The 15,106-nt window shown below is 36.2% G+C and overlaps 1 protein-coding gene across 1 annotated transcript in view; it reads right to left on the bottom strand.

Annotated features, from left to right (window-relative positions):
* Positions 1-758: 758 nt before the first annotated feature.
* vwf (von Willebrand factor) overlaps positions 759-15,106 on the bottom strand; it is a 54,898-nt gene continuing 40,550 nt past the window's right edge. Inside the window, exons 37-52 of the mRNA XM_065283623.2 lie at positions 14,287-14,616; positions 10,684-10,943; positions 9,445-9,547; positions 9,248-9,319; positions 7,433-7,537; positions 7,135-7,340; positions 6,819-6,968; positions 6,651-6,734; positions 5,530-5,713; positions 5,391-5,431; positions 5,186-5,293; positions 4,193-4,291; positions 3,929-4,057; positions 1,531-1,570; positions 1,341-1,438; positions 759-1,233 (exon numbers count right to left, since the gene is read on the bottom strand). Coding sequence (XP_065139695.1) covers positions 1,042-1,233; positions 1,341-1,438; positions 1,531-1,570; positions 3,929-4,057; positions 4,193-4,291; positions 5,186-5,293; positions 5,391-5,431; positions 5,530-5,713; positions 6,651-6,734; positions 6,819-6,968; positions 7,135-7,340; positions 7,433-7,537; positions 9,248-9,319; positions 9,445-9,547; positions 10,684-10,943; positions 14,287-14,616 — 2,201 coding nt within the window. The 3' untranslated portion in view covers positions 759-1,041. The remainder of the gene's footprint in view (positions 1,234-1,340; positions 1,439-1,530; positions 1,571-3,928; positions 4,058-4,192; positions 4,292-5,185; positions 5,294-5,390; positions 5,432-5,529; positions 5,714-6,650; positions 6,735-6,818; positions 6,969-7,134; positions 7,341-7,432; positions 7,538-9,247; positions 9,320-9,444; positions 9,548-10,683; positions 10,944-14,286; positions 14,617-15,106) is intronic.

The raw sequence follows: 15,106 nt of genomic DNA, 5'->3' as shown, positions 1-15,106 counted from the left end.
AGAAAATTAAAAATATTTTAGCCATCTTGGCATTAAGTATCACCAAAATCCTACCAACAGAAGAATATAAACCAATGGCAATTAACTCTTCTTAGAGATTTGTGTAGATTATTGGTGAAAAAAATGCAATTACAATTAACAAAACATTCAAAATTAATATTTGCCGCTGTATTCTGCTGCTTATGTTGTCCATCAATTTTTCTGTGTTTTCTCCTGCATCTATTCATGGAAAGCAGCTCTGAAACAATTAACAGTTGTGAAAAGTGAGTATATAAATAAAATTGATTTGAATTGAACTATTAAAGACATTATAACGGGTCAATTGGGTTTTTGCAAAATTCTGAATTACAGAAGTCTCTACAGTTATTGTAAATCTGATGCCATCTTAAATTAAGTTTTAAATCGGTTTCATTATCGTGTAACAAATTATGATTGTTTTTATATCATTTCGTTTTTTGAAGTAGTATATTTGCCATGTTGAGATTACACCAGTGATCATAAACAGCATGATAAGCCTAAAAATATCAGATATCTCAAAATAAATGTCTTGTGACTACAACATAATATTTAATTCCGAGCAATAACATTTGCCGGAGCAGATTGTGGTTAAGTCTTTAAACGTGCCACATTTGATTTAGATTTGATGATTTGTCTCCCTTAACACCCTTCACAGCTAAATGATTGATTAATATTCTTCACACACATCACCACTCACACAAATCAGTTCAAGTATCTACAGCACCATCGAGTGGTCCAAGCCGAGTACTTCATGAAGCTTTTTCTTTATTGTAGTGAAACACCCATAAACTACAAACACACATTATTTTGTTCTTGAATATACTTGCATAGAAAAACAGTCCAATGGACGGCATCTGCAACATACCGATTAAGTGTATGAAATATGTTTTGTTTATATAAACAGAAATGTTGAGTAAAGTGCTTTTTAATCGATTGCTATACCTGCTGAAGATGCATATATAAAAAAAGTATTGTAGCAGTTTATCAGGTTGATGTAAGTTTTATCAGCTTGTGTGTGTGTGCTCAGTCTGTAGGACAGCTGCGTGACATACAGTCACATCCGGTGACGGCGAGGACCTGGTGGTGCGTCCGTGTGCCGTTAGCACAGCGCAGGGAAACGTTAATAGGCACAGTGCCGGTAGCCGAACAACACGCACACTCCGTTTCCACATTGTGCTTGTCCAGAGAATACATAGACTTGCTATCACACTTCCCCTGTGTGGTGGGTTTAAAAAAGAAAGATAGTCAGTTAAACTTCTACATCATAGGTGAACAATATTTCTTTCACTTTTGTGGGCAAGAAAATCAATGCATCCTCTCACCTCGCAGTAAGTGAGCTCTATCTTCTCTTCTGATTGGCAGTCATCTACTCTGATGTAATTCAAGAGACCCACACGCCTCCTGCATTCTGGTTCCGCACCTAAACACATGAAAGTATAGTCAGGTTTAGACTGCCAGGATGGAGTTTGTTCATCTTAACAGCATGATTGAGTGTGGTTTGTGTGCTCTTACACATCTCACAGCAGGTGTCTCTAATCTGACGGATTTGACCCTATAAGAAAGACACACAGTTTGAATTTTAACTATGAATGAACAGATCAGATAAACACATACTGTAGTAGCTGCATTTCCAAAGCTGGGTTTCCATCCAAACCTGAAGCGAATCTTTTAAATTCGCAATGAAAGATAAACAAACAAATGCAGATTAGGTGCATCAAGTTGTTTGAGAGTTACCTAGTAATTAGTAGTACAGTAAATAAATCAAGGCACGCTTAGAAAATGGAGACAAGACTGCATTTATTAATAATTTGGCAGGTTATAAATGTATAGGCAGTTCAGCTTGTAATTGCCAAACTAAATGCTGTGCACAAAAGAAGGAATGCAGCATTTTTGATGCAGGTACTAGCAGCAAGGGCATTAAGATGACGTCGAGACCCATATATGGTAAAGACAACTTCAGCAGAAACAGCTAGACGATCAGTCCCGTGGGTTTAATGTTCACTACGTCTGAATTTATCTATCTCCCATTATTCACATTTACTTTTTATCACATAAGTCAAAAAAATATCTCAAACGAGCGTAAAAACTTTTTGTGAATTAAGGGATTTTTATTTGAAATTTGCCATTATCATCACTCGTTTCTTATGCGATACTTCAAAATGTCCATAAAATCATGGCGATGGAAACATGGCTCATTACCCTCCAAATTACAATAGCGTTTTCAAATTGCGGTCAATGAAAACACTGCAATTTTGCATAAACGCCCATATTTCGCAAAAAGGTTTTTATGTTCGGGTGAGGTGGTTTTTCAGCAATTCAAAATAGTAATTTATTGCAAAACTGCAATGGAAACAGGTCACCTGACATGCGTACAAGTCACATGTTCATTCTTTAACTCATTCCCCGCCAGGCTTTTTTTGAAAAGTTGTCTTCAAGCATTTTTTTGTGATTTTTACAAAAGTTAAGGAAAATTTTCTTCTAAAAATATATAAATAAAATAAATGAAAGAACAGCCCATTTGCTTTCAAACAAACAATAAACAAACAAACAAAACGGGAAAAAATCTATATTTTTTTCTCTGTTTATAAACTCTATAAACACTATTACTCTATAAACACTATAAATATAAACACTATATATAAACACTATACTGTAAATGTGGGTATTTCTTCAAATATATTTTTTTAGCAAAAAGCTGAAATAATTGCATTTTTGTGAAGGAATTTTGTTCAGACATTAGATTCCGAACAATTATCAAAAAATGAATGCAGTGCAAAATTAATAAATATTTTGCTTCATTTTTTATAAATTGGGTAGTGCGGGTAGATTATCTCGAGTCTGGATAGTCGCGGTATTACAGATTACCCTTAAACTCATCAGGAACACGTTTTTTTTCATGCAAATGTTTTCTCGTCATTGACGAGATAACTCGTCAATGGCGGGGAAAGAGTTTAATATGGCGTGGAATATTTGTTCGGAGGAGAAGAGGTGTGTTCGACTTCATGTGGCGTCACAAAAATCGCCAAGCGCATGATACCTCGAGAGCGATTCGGGAGTCGACTGCTCTATGCTTTCAAGTCTCGCCGTATTTTAACGTCATTCCCATGTTGGTCTGCGCGGCGCTGTATGAAGTTGAAAACACCTGTCGCAATGGTTTTTAGAACTATTTATCACGAGACAACAAAATTGCGTTTTAGTTTTAGTCGAATAACATCGATTAATAACAGTATCATTTCGCAATAGTTTTTTGTCAACATTTACAAAATAACGCTAAAGTTTAGCACAAAACTTTAATAGGAACGCAGCTAATGGTTAGGAACTTGAAGACTGTAAGTCGCTTGCCATGTGCATGAATTTAAATTTAAAGTGTACCTATTGCTAAAAAACAGCATTATTTCTGTATTTGGTATAATACAATGTGTTTGCGTGGTTTATGGTTAAAAAACGCATTATTTTCCACATAACGTACATTTTAGTCTCTTCCTGAAATGCACGGATTTGAAAAGCTCTGTGTCCCTGATTGGCCAGCTAAGCTGTACGTTGTGATTGCCCTGAATACCTCTGACGTCAGCTGGAAATGTAACGCTTTTCACCATGTTTGAAAGATTCGCTCACAATACAATGCTAACAGGAGTTAACTTTTAGGCTGTGAGTACAAAACGGGATGAATTATGATAATGTCGGTCTTGTCTACATCACCAATCCCAGGAAGTAAACTGTTGCCTACAATCTGTGTGTTTGTTGTACTCCAAGAAAAGAGATTTACATTGCAGACGATAACTCGTGTCATCGTTTATTTTGGGGTTTGTACCTTTTGCATATCGTTAACATGTACTAACACACACTTACACACCAAAGAAAATGTAAAATCGTGAATCGTACCATAGTTGCTCTTTAAGTAAGTACGTACCCCGTTCTCTACACAGCGACTGCGATCTAAAGGAGGGCAGGCTGTGACCAGAGTCTCCAACACCAGTTCTCCTTTCCTATTCACACTACATGTATATTTTGAGCAGCCATCTGTAAGGGTTTCATTCGCCTGAACACACACACACACAGACACACACAATGAGGATCATACTAGTTAATACTGACAGCCTTATGGCTTATTTCAAGCAACATTATAAGAGCCTTAGGCGGGACATGTGTGTTTGTTTGTGCTCATGTTTATTACTTTCAGCGTTTTCATCTGTCCACCAGGATAACGGATGCTGCATGCGGTTGGTACGCAGCGGCCGCAACAAGCATCCGGTATCGGCTCAAGTGTATAACCCTATAACACATAAATACACAGACATTTATGTACATGACTATTTCTCTATACATAGTCCTTAAAGGAACAGATCACCAAAAAATTGACATTTAATGGTTATTAACATATTATTGTTTTGCATTCATGTCTATGACACACAGAAGACGATGTTAAAGGGGACATATCAGGGGACTTTTTTCATGTTTTAGTGCTACAATTGGGTCCCGGTGCTTCTGTCAACCTAGAAAATGTGAAAAATATTAACCCAGTAACTTAGTTTAGGTAAAACATTCTCTGTAAGCATGTGAAAAAATAGGTCATCGAAATTTGGCTCCCCTAGTGATGTCAGAAGGGGATAATACCACCCCTTAATCTGCACCAAATGGCAGTGCGGTGGTTGGATAGTGCAGATTAAAGGGTGGTATTATCCCCTTCTGACATCACTAGGGGAGCCAAATTCATCAGCTCATTTACATTTTAAAGGACACGCCCAAAACGGCACATTTTTGCTTACACCTACAAAGTGGCAAATTTAACATGTTATAATAAATTATCTACATGATATTTTGAGCTAGAACTTCACATACGCATTCAAGGGAGATTTCTTTTTTATCTTAACTATAAAAGTATTGTGAAATGTCCCCTTTAATGGTATATAGTGATCAAAGGCTCTCAAGCACCATAGAAGCACGATGAAAGGAGCACACAGGATTTATTTTAAGTGTAGCTCTGCCTTAAACATATTGTGTTTTTGTTTTCTTATTGAGCTTGTAATAGGCTGTCGAATCATGGATTGTATAAAAAAAGTTGTAAAAGTCATATGGATTTGGCACGACACGAGGTTGCGCCAACAATAGCGGATTTTCATTTTCGGGTGATCTGTCCCTTTAATAATCATCCCGGTGAGGGTTTTACCTCTGAGCAGGGAGAGCAGCTCATCTTCCTGCAAGAGAGCCGATAACTCTTCTTATCTCTCATACACTCGCAGTTTGTGCACACATCCACCATCAATCGTTCTCCAGCCTACACACACACACACAGTTAGACACCCCTAAGTCAATCTGTTATGCACCAAAATGTCCGCCCATTAGTATTCTGTATGTTAACTCGACATTCATACCGCAATAAGAGTTTGGTTCAGTACGCAGGCATCCATTTGAACTGCAAAGAGATTAAAACATGCACATGTTTAAAGAAACATCACAAAGAGAGCAATAAATGAGCCGTGTGTGTGTGTATGGGAGAGACTCTGCATGTACCGCAGTGACAGCTTGGGCAGCAGCCATCTACAGTGTTGCATTGGAGCTCCGTGCCCAATGGACAGGTTGGCGCGTCCATAAGTTTACAAGACACGTTTGTGTGCTGAATAAACACCTCCTCGTTCACCTGGACACATTCACTCCACACACAACTGTCGTGTGGAGACAGCCACTGATCTCCAATCTGTATGGACATACAAAATATACATGAAAATCAAACTTTGCTGTTTCTAATCTCATAATTTGATCATTTGATTTCACAGACATGGTCACAAGTCCAGGAAAACAATACAATACACTTGGGTAATTCTCGTGAAATTAGACTTATGTGGTGTCATGAAACATATTGAAAAAAAAGTAAATGCTATCAAAATAAGAAGCATACAGTTACAAACATCTCTTCCTGTACTATTTTGCACATGGTTTCAAATGACACCATACAAACCAATTTTGTTGTTTTTTCCACATTTAAGTGGAAAATTGTCATTACCACAACGTGTCCATAATGACTGGATTTGGGTTCTTTGACATGGAAATTTTAATAATTAAAAAATCTAAAAAATCAATAAGCTTCAGTGCATGTTATACTATAAACATTTACAGTAAAGAAACATGTGGTATTTGGTGATCATTGGTAAATGTAGAGACAATAATAAGGAATATAAATGTCTCCAAGAAAAAAAATTATCATCCTCCGCAACAATTTTTAATCATTGTTTAACCCTCAAGGAACAAAAATTTTCAAAAAAAAAAAAAAAATAGTTGGAAGGGACATAATTGACTGTGACACTCAAGATGGCTACCAGGTAAGCAGTTCTTATTTTTTCTCTCCAGATAAAAGTTGAAATTTTGTTTAGCATTGTACCTAGACATCTTTTTAGTTCTCATTACCGAAACATGAGTTTGTAAATGCATATATTTAATGTAATATCATGTTGCGGTAATGATAATTTTTTATAATGATAATCTAAAAAATGTAAATAATTTTATAGGAAATATGTTTTAAATCCTTTAAAAATAATGGTCATTGTAAGTTCAGACCTTAATCTTATATATGCAAAAAAATTGGCTTTTAAAAATTCTGATGCTGGAAACGGATTTCGTGAGAATCACCCACTTGCCTGTCTCATACGACCTCCTTCAACACAACTGGATGGGCGGCAGTGACCACAGCATTCGCTATCTGAATGCGAGTACGTGGTTCCCTGTGAACACAATAATGATCCATAAACAAAGAAACACCTCAACCAAACCATTAAATTTAAATCAAACCTGACTGCTTGACCTACTAGAGGACAAATCTGGTTGCAAACCGGGTCCACACACTGTGCGACGTGCAGACCCGTCTGTCTGTCTGTCTGCTCCGTGCAGGAACATGTTTTGCACTTTTCTTCCCACCGGCTGCCCACCTGATACACCACTGCGTCCACCACACACACCTACAGACAAACAACACACACAGTAGGTTATAAATATAAACAGTCGGACGCACGCTGATCGAACGCACGCTGATCGGATGTACGATCGTCAGCACGTAGAACTGCCAATGTCAAATAATAAACATACATGCAGGAACACACAAAAAGAGCAGGTGATCGTGCCAACCTTATCAGGTGCGCAGGTGACCTCTACGCAGTCACAGTCATTGGCAGTGGTTTTAGTGATATAACCTGGTGGGCATGTGCGGGTAACGCTCTGACAATCGCAAACGCATTCGTACGAATCGCAGCACTCGGTTTGTTTAATCGAGAGTCTCTTGTACGCAGGGCAGGAGGGTTTGACCATCGTAGGGCAAAGATCCTTTCTGCACACTGAGAGAATGAAAGCGCATACATTAAAACCATGTGCAATAAAAAATAAATGTATATCTGCATACAGTGTAAGGTAATATGCAAAGGCTCACCACACTGGTAAACTGGTAGACATTCTCCAGGGTTTGTGAGAACGACACTGAGCCCGTGAGCACACGTAGGAGGATCTGGTAGCTTACAGTTGACTGTGTCACATACTGCAAACAAAAACAGAAAACTAGTCATAAGGGTTCCTTTTTTTATATTGAGATTTATACATCATCTTAATGCTGAATAAATAAGTGTTCCATTGATGTATGGTTTGTTAGGATAGGACAATATTTGGCAGAGATAAAACAAAAAAATCTGGAATCTGAGGGTGCAAGAAATCGAAATATTGAGAAAATCCCTTTAAAGTTGTCCAAATGAAGTCCTTGGCAACAGATATTACTAATAATTTTTTTTTATATATTCACCCCAGGAAATTAAAAAATATCTTATTGGAACATCAATATCCTAAAGATTTTTGGCATAAAAATCGAATTTTTTTTTGACCCATACAATGTATTGTTGGCTATTGCTACGAATATACACGTGCCACTTATGACTGGTTTTGGGGTCCAGAGTCACATATATTGCCATCAGGCCACTATCGTACCTTAGCATATACGTGTACCGGTGCTGTAAAATAAATTTATGTATTAGTTTGCATTGTTGCTACAATTTCTCTAAGCTTTTTACACTGCTGGGTGATTCTCATGAAAGTCCAGTATCAGAATAAAAAACCTTGAACCCAATTTTTTTTGTACATATAAGATTAAGGTCTGAACTTACTATAACCATTATTTTTAGAGGATTTAAAACATATTTCCTATAGAATTATTTACATTTTTTAAATTATCATTATAAAAAATTATCATTACCGCAACATGATATTACATTAAATATATACATTTACAAACTCATGTTTTGGAAATGAGAACTAAAAAGTTGTCTAGGTACTATGACAAACTAAATAGAATTTTTCTTTTTCTTTGACACACTTATATTCCTTATTATTATAAGGAAATACCACATCTTTCTTTACTGTAAATGTTTATAGTATAACATGTACTGAAGCTTTTTATTTGTTAGATTTTTTAATTATAAATATTTCCATGTCAAAGAACCTAAATCCAGTCATGGACACGTTGCGGTAATGAAAATGTTCCCCTTAAATGTTAAAAAAAAAACAAAATTCGTTTGTATGATGTCATTTGAAATCATGTGCAAAATAGTACATGAAGAGATGCTTGTAACTGTATGCTTCTTATTTTGATGCTCTAACTTTGCATTTACTTTTTTTATCAAAATGTTTCATGACATCTCATAAGTCTAATTTCACAAGAAATAAATGTGACTTGACTTGCACTGAGTGGATATTGTATATGCACTTTGTACTGTGCAAACTGTGTCTGACAGGTGTGTATATAATAACTAATAAATAGCACTCATATTATTTCCTCCAAGGCTAAACCACTTTGTTGTTTTCCTCACTTTTGTTAGTTGCTTTGGATAAAAGCTTCTGCTGTAAATATATTCATTTTACCAAACCATGTATTCTTGGAATCAAACCCATGACCTTGACATTGATTGATAGGGACAAGAGTCATGACCTACCATTTGAGCTACAGGAAATTAATTGTATTGATTGTATAATAATTTCCCACATAGTGTTGATTTGGTTTGGCGGCTAATTTAGGGTAATTACTCACAAGCCATCCATCTATTGATCTGGCTCTGTCTATCCATTCTTGCGATGGCTTGGATTTAGAATAACAAGCACTGCAGACGATGTATACTACGTTATATGTGAATATATACAGGGGTGTATTTTACATGCATCATTTTTGTGGTTGGATACAATGTGGTTGATGTATTTAGCTCACCGCACTCATATTCAGGACAACACTTGGATTCCATCTTCTCCCGGAGAACCTCGCATTGTCCGCACTCTGGAGCTGTAGCACAGCAACGGTTACCATGACAACACACACTGAAAAGCCACTTCAATGAAATGAAGCTGATTATGGCGCAGCGCATGGGGCGGAAAGCGAGAGGATTTGCGTGTGTTTTGTGACTTCACCTTTAGCATTGGTGCAGGGGAGAGCCGTGCAGTTGATATGCTGTTGATCGAGACACACACACAGCAGACAAGGGTTGTCCTTAGGATTCCAGCTCTCCATAAACTGAAACACACATACACACATATGACAAAGGACTGTTATGCATTGAATGGAATTAAATAAAATCTTTATTTATAACCATGCAACCAAAAAAATTACTTTTACATGACTGCAAATACTGCATGTTCAATGTGTATGTAGGTTGGCCCCTGAAGCAACAAAGGGTTTAGTGTGTTGTTCATTGGCACATTGGTTGATAGCTCAATGTGTTACCCGTGCAGGTTTGAACATTTGTAATTGTTATATACGTCCAGGTATATGGCCTCTTGTTTCTTATTGCTTTTATAAAATGGTGGCAAAAGAAATAAATATTTTTATACACTGCAAAAAAAAATATTTTCAAGAAAAAAAAATCTTAGTATTTTTGTCTTGTTTTCAGTAAAAATATCTAAAAATTCTTAAATTAAAAAATAAGTCTAGTTTTTAGACCAAAAATATCAAATTTAATTGATTTTGTGCATTAAACAAGCAAAAAATCTGCCAATGGGGTAAGCAATTTTTTCTTGAATTGTTCTTGAATTAAGTGTTTAAGAAATATTTTCAAGATTTTTTTGCTTACCCCACTGTCAGATGTTTTTGCTTGTTTTATGCACAAAATCACTTCAATTTGATATTTTTGGTCTAAAAACTAGACTTATTTTCTTGGGTTGTTTTGCTAATCAAGAAAAAGCATCTTATTTAAGAATTTTTAGATATATTTACTGAAACCAAGAAAAAAATGCATGCATATGACATGTTTTTGTACATTGCATTTTTATTAGACATTTTCTGCCAACAAAGGGGTGTTTCGAAATGGTCTGAGGCTATGATAAAAAAATGATAAACGTATAATACCTGCCAAGAGCATCTGGTTAATATCATTCTCATTTTTTACGTTAGCGGCCTCAAATATATAAAAATTATCTATGTCATTACAAATCTTGCTCTTAAATGCTCTCTCTTTGTAAGTCGCTTTGGATAAAAGTGTCAGCTGAATGAATAAAAGGTAAAATCAATATCAGCTTGGTGCATTTATTAACGACTAATAATTGAATATTAGAACTGATGTGCGTTCACATGTGTGCGTATATAATAATAGGATATTGTAAAACTAACCATTTTAAAATGTGCATTAAATCTTAATTTTATAAGTGTGTTACCTTGTGAGTTTTCCCGTGGTGGTCCACACACTGACTGCAGACCTCTTCGCTGACACATTTACCACCCATTAACAGCAAGCCTTCAGGGCAGAAACAGCCCTCAGTTGGTGTGGACAAGCACTGTGATCCATTAGCCTTAATCACAGTATCACCCATTACAATGGTGTCTCCAGGATAAAACTGTCCCTGTTTGGAGGAACACTCCTCCAAACATCCCGTACGACATGCGGCATATTCCAGCGGTTCTGAGCATTGCATGGCTGCACAAAACACAATTCAATTATTTGACATTTTTCTGCAGAATCATTTTTAGTGTCATATGAATGCAAAACATAAAATTCAAGTAAATTTGGGTGAAAAAACTAATTTAGCATAAAATGCAAAATTGAAGAAAAAAAGCTATATGCAAGTTTGTAAAATCCATTTAAACTATTAAAATATACCTACAGTAAAAATTTAACTCAAAAGTTTTGTGTGTGTTCAATGATTTCACCGTTTTGAGTTGCACAAAGTCAAATAAAATGAGTAAAAGAACTTAGCTAACTCAAAAATTGTATTTATAACTTCCAAACAGAGTCATTTTTAATACCGCAGCCTCATTTGAACAAATTAATGTAAAAAGCTTTTGGTGGTTGTGATGAGGTTTATGGTATTCATTCTGCCAGTTAAGCTAAAAAAAAGAGTCTAGCAAAAGCAAATTTACTTCGGTTTAACGATTGGTTTAGAAATATTTCCATTTCTCAGCATGCTTTGCATGAGCCTGCATTATGAGAGCATTTTTTAAAAATTAATTAAGTGATATTTAATGTGGTTTTCAGTAAAGAGAAATACTCAATAGTGTTAAACATTCATGTTAGAGATTTAGAAAAGTTTGCTATTTTTTAGTTTTGTGGTTACCATTGTTTAGAAGTGTAGTGCGTGTGCTTAAGCTGTAGGTCGGATGTGTGTTGCTTTATCATATAAACAATAACTGTGAAGTCAATGCCAGCGCTGAGCTCAGTTTCTTCACACTTACACATGAGTCACACTGTCTGTTTCTGTGACTTGTGAACAAAAATAAATAGAAAACACTACTTAAGGTAAAACAGTAGTTTTAGTATAAAGTGTACTTAAAAGTTTATATTTCATGGTATTTCCTATTTAAGTTTAGATTAATTGTAATTTGTAAATATTATTTACTTTTATTTTGTAAGTTTACTTAAATTTTTTGTGTAATTTCCACAAGTAATCTGATTTACATCATAGCACAAACATGCACTTTGACTTTACATAACTTTAAAATAATAAAAACATTTAGTTATTGCAAACCATTTCGAAATGCACAATATGCAAGGCCATGCAGGGTTAGAAGTAGGGATGCTTAACGATTAATCTATAGCAGAATAAAAGTCTTTGTTTACATCATATATGTGTGTAAACTGTGTATAATAATTATGTATATATAAATATGCACACATGCATGTATAATTTTAAGAAAAAAATATATGTATATATTAGGTATTTATATTTATATATAATATACATTATACATAAATATACAAATGTATATACACATGAAAACATTTCTTAAATATATAAATGCATGTGTCTGCATTTATTTATACAAATGTATTATATACAGTTCACACACATATATCATGTAAACAAAAACTTTTATTAGATTAATCGCGATTAATCGTTAAGCATCCCTAGTTAGAAGGCTAGTAGGGTTGCATTAGTAGGGTGGACCCTGATTTTATCTATCTAAGCTTGGTTGGTTTATGAGATTTAGCTTAAAGAGTAACTAAACCCTAATCCAACTTTTTTTAGTTACTGATCTGTAAGAATGATGGTTTATTGGTGCTGTTCATTGATTTAAGTAAGTTTTTTAACATTTGGATATAAAGTGTTTCAAAACTACAATATATGGTGTAAAAACGATTGAGTGCTGCCCTCTTCAGGTTGAACGGTGGCTACTGCAGTTGAATTTTCTTATTGGATGTTGGGTCCAAAAAATGACTCATGACGTAAGCAGGTTCAAGATCACCACGCCCTTGTTACGATCTCACCACACACTTGGTACGAGCTTAGTTCATCCCCTCTATCTCTGTTGGGATCTGCCCACTTTTCTTGCATTTTTCAAATATTGCCAGTGGGTGGAGTCAGGCTCTGACCAGGGGTTTAGTTACGCTTTAAGTTTTATTAGTGATGTTTGGTAAGGCATGAAACTGAGCAAGTATTGGTCATACCTGGGGTTAAGATTTGGTAAATCAATGTATATCTTTTACATGAACATTCATTTTAACGCTGGAAGATATATGTTTCCCAAAATGAGGAATTCTGTCATTTTATCATTTACACAACTTTACAGTATGTTGTTCCAAATCCCTATTGACTTATATTGCAGCTTTTCAATACAGTAACAGTGAATGGTGACTGATGCTGCCCACCACTAAGGCTGCATTTACACTACCTGTTTGAAGTGACTGAATTTCCGTTTTTTTTCTATCATGTGGCAAAAATCGGATATGACCCACGGACGTGTAAGCAGGAAAAAGTGCATAGATTCCGATATTCTCTGATAGGGATAGACCGATACCAATACTGGTATCGTGTATCGGCTTCGATACCACATTTTCTAAAGTACTCGTTAAATCGATACCACGGTCTGAGAAATGTCTATGTTTGAGTGGCGTGTAAGGGGTTAATGCCTCTTGTGTTGTCCAAAGAGGCAGAGTTTAAACAAACTGGAAAAACTAGTCCTTTGTTTTTTTGTTAAATTATATGACTAAAGCTGTTACCTGTAAATTTAAATCATGTTTTTTTATTAAGTACTCCGTATCGGTAAGTACTGAAATGCAAGTACTCGTACTCTTACTCGTATTCCAAAAAAGTGGTATCGGTGCATCCCTATTCTCTGATTGGTTTCAGGCCCTATTTATATGTGGAAATAAGACGGATATGAATCAGATACATGCATTCGCCTCGGCAATGTAAGCGGACAGCTCGGATATTTCCATGTCAAGACGTGTCGTGCGTCATTGAAAATGCAATGATGGTAACTGACGTCAACTCATGTGGACACCACCTGTGTTCACATGACTCTTTTTAGCAGCGCAATGTAGGACGACGGCTCCACTTAGTGCAGTAATGTTGAAGTTTTATGTCTTGTTACAGAAATAAAGCTCTGTAATCTTGTATAATCATTTTGTCAGCGTCCATTGCATTTCGTGACATGTTCCTTCCTCTGTGATTTAAGCTGTTCCAGGTCAGTATGTCTACCTTGAATTGTTTTGCCAAGTGTTTAGTGTAAATGCAGATATTAGATACGAGATGATGTAAGTAATTCGGAGACAGGCAACAAATCAGAATTGGGCATCAAGATTTGCAATTTAAATCCAGCCTAACATTCTTCCCATTGCGTTCACAAAAAAACATTATAGGTTTGGAACAATAAATGATTAATCAAGGACAAACTAATCTTAAAGTTAGTTTGAGTTCCTATATAAACCCGTGAGTCCAACTCTTTCTCGGACACAATAAGTGCTATCACCTCACACCGCCTAGCTACTGACCTGAGACCTGCAGACTTCACACTTTGTTTTATGACTCACGACAACTTACGACAAAGGGTGGGCGATCTCCAGTCCACACACGCTCCTAGTTGTCTGCACATGCTGCTGTATGCTGAGATGAGGTCACACAAGGCGTTAGGCTGGCAGGCCACATTTCGACAGATCTGAATGTAGTCTTGGGGCGGCACCAGCGAGTGACAGCGACTGAACACCTCTGAACTTAACACATCACAGCCCATCGTCACACCTGCAGCACATGATGTGACCTCGTGAATGGCAACACACTCGCCCAGAGCCCATCCCTTCAGATATGCCTCAGGGTCTGTGGTCACACTGCCGTCAGACAGAACCAGACCCGACTGATCGTCAGAACATGAACCTGAGAGAAAGACAAAAGAGAGACATACAGAGAATTATCTACCCTTAATATATTTACATATATATAAAGAGCTCAGACGCAAAAGCCGCTAAACGCCACCTCCAGCAAAAATTAGATAATGATATTAACCGAATACTCTTTGAACGTATTCTTATACTGTTGCTTAAATTCGCTTAAAGGGATAGTTCAGCAAAAATCACCCCCACGCCATCCAAGATACATATGTCTTTCAGACGAACACAATTTGAGTTATTTTAGAAAATGTCCTGGCTCGTCCATGCTTTATAAAAGTTTCAAGCCCAAAACAGTCCATCCATCCTTTACAGGAAGTAATTCTCATGGCTCAAGGGGTTAACAAAAGTCTTCTGAGGGTATTGATGCGATTTTGTAAGAAAAATATCCATATTTAAAGCTTTTGTTAGCGGCCAATGTATATTCACTAGAGTTTCAGAGTAGGGCGTAGCGTTCGATGTGCAGTGCCACAGATGTG

Source organism: Paramisgurnus dabryanus, chromosome 9 (genome assembly GCF_030506205.2).
Source record: "Paramisgurnus dabryanus chromosome 9, PD_genome_1.1, whole genome shotgun sequence".
In the NCBI taxonomy this organism is placed as follows: Eukaryota; Metazoa; Chordata; class Actinopteri; order Cypriniformes; family Cobitidae; genus Paramisgurnus; species Paramisgurnus dabryanus.
This window is presented reverse-complemented; position numbering and strand designations above follow the sequence as displayed.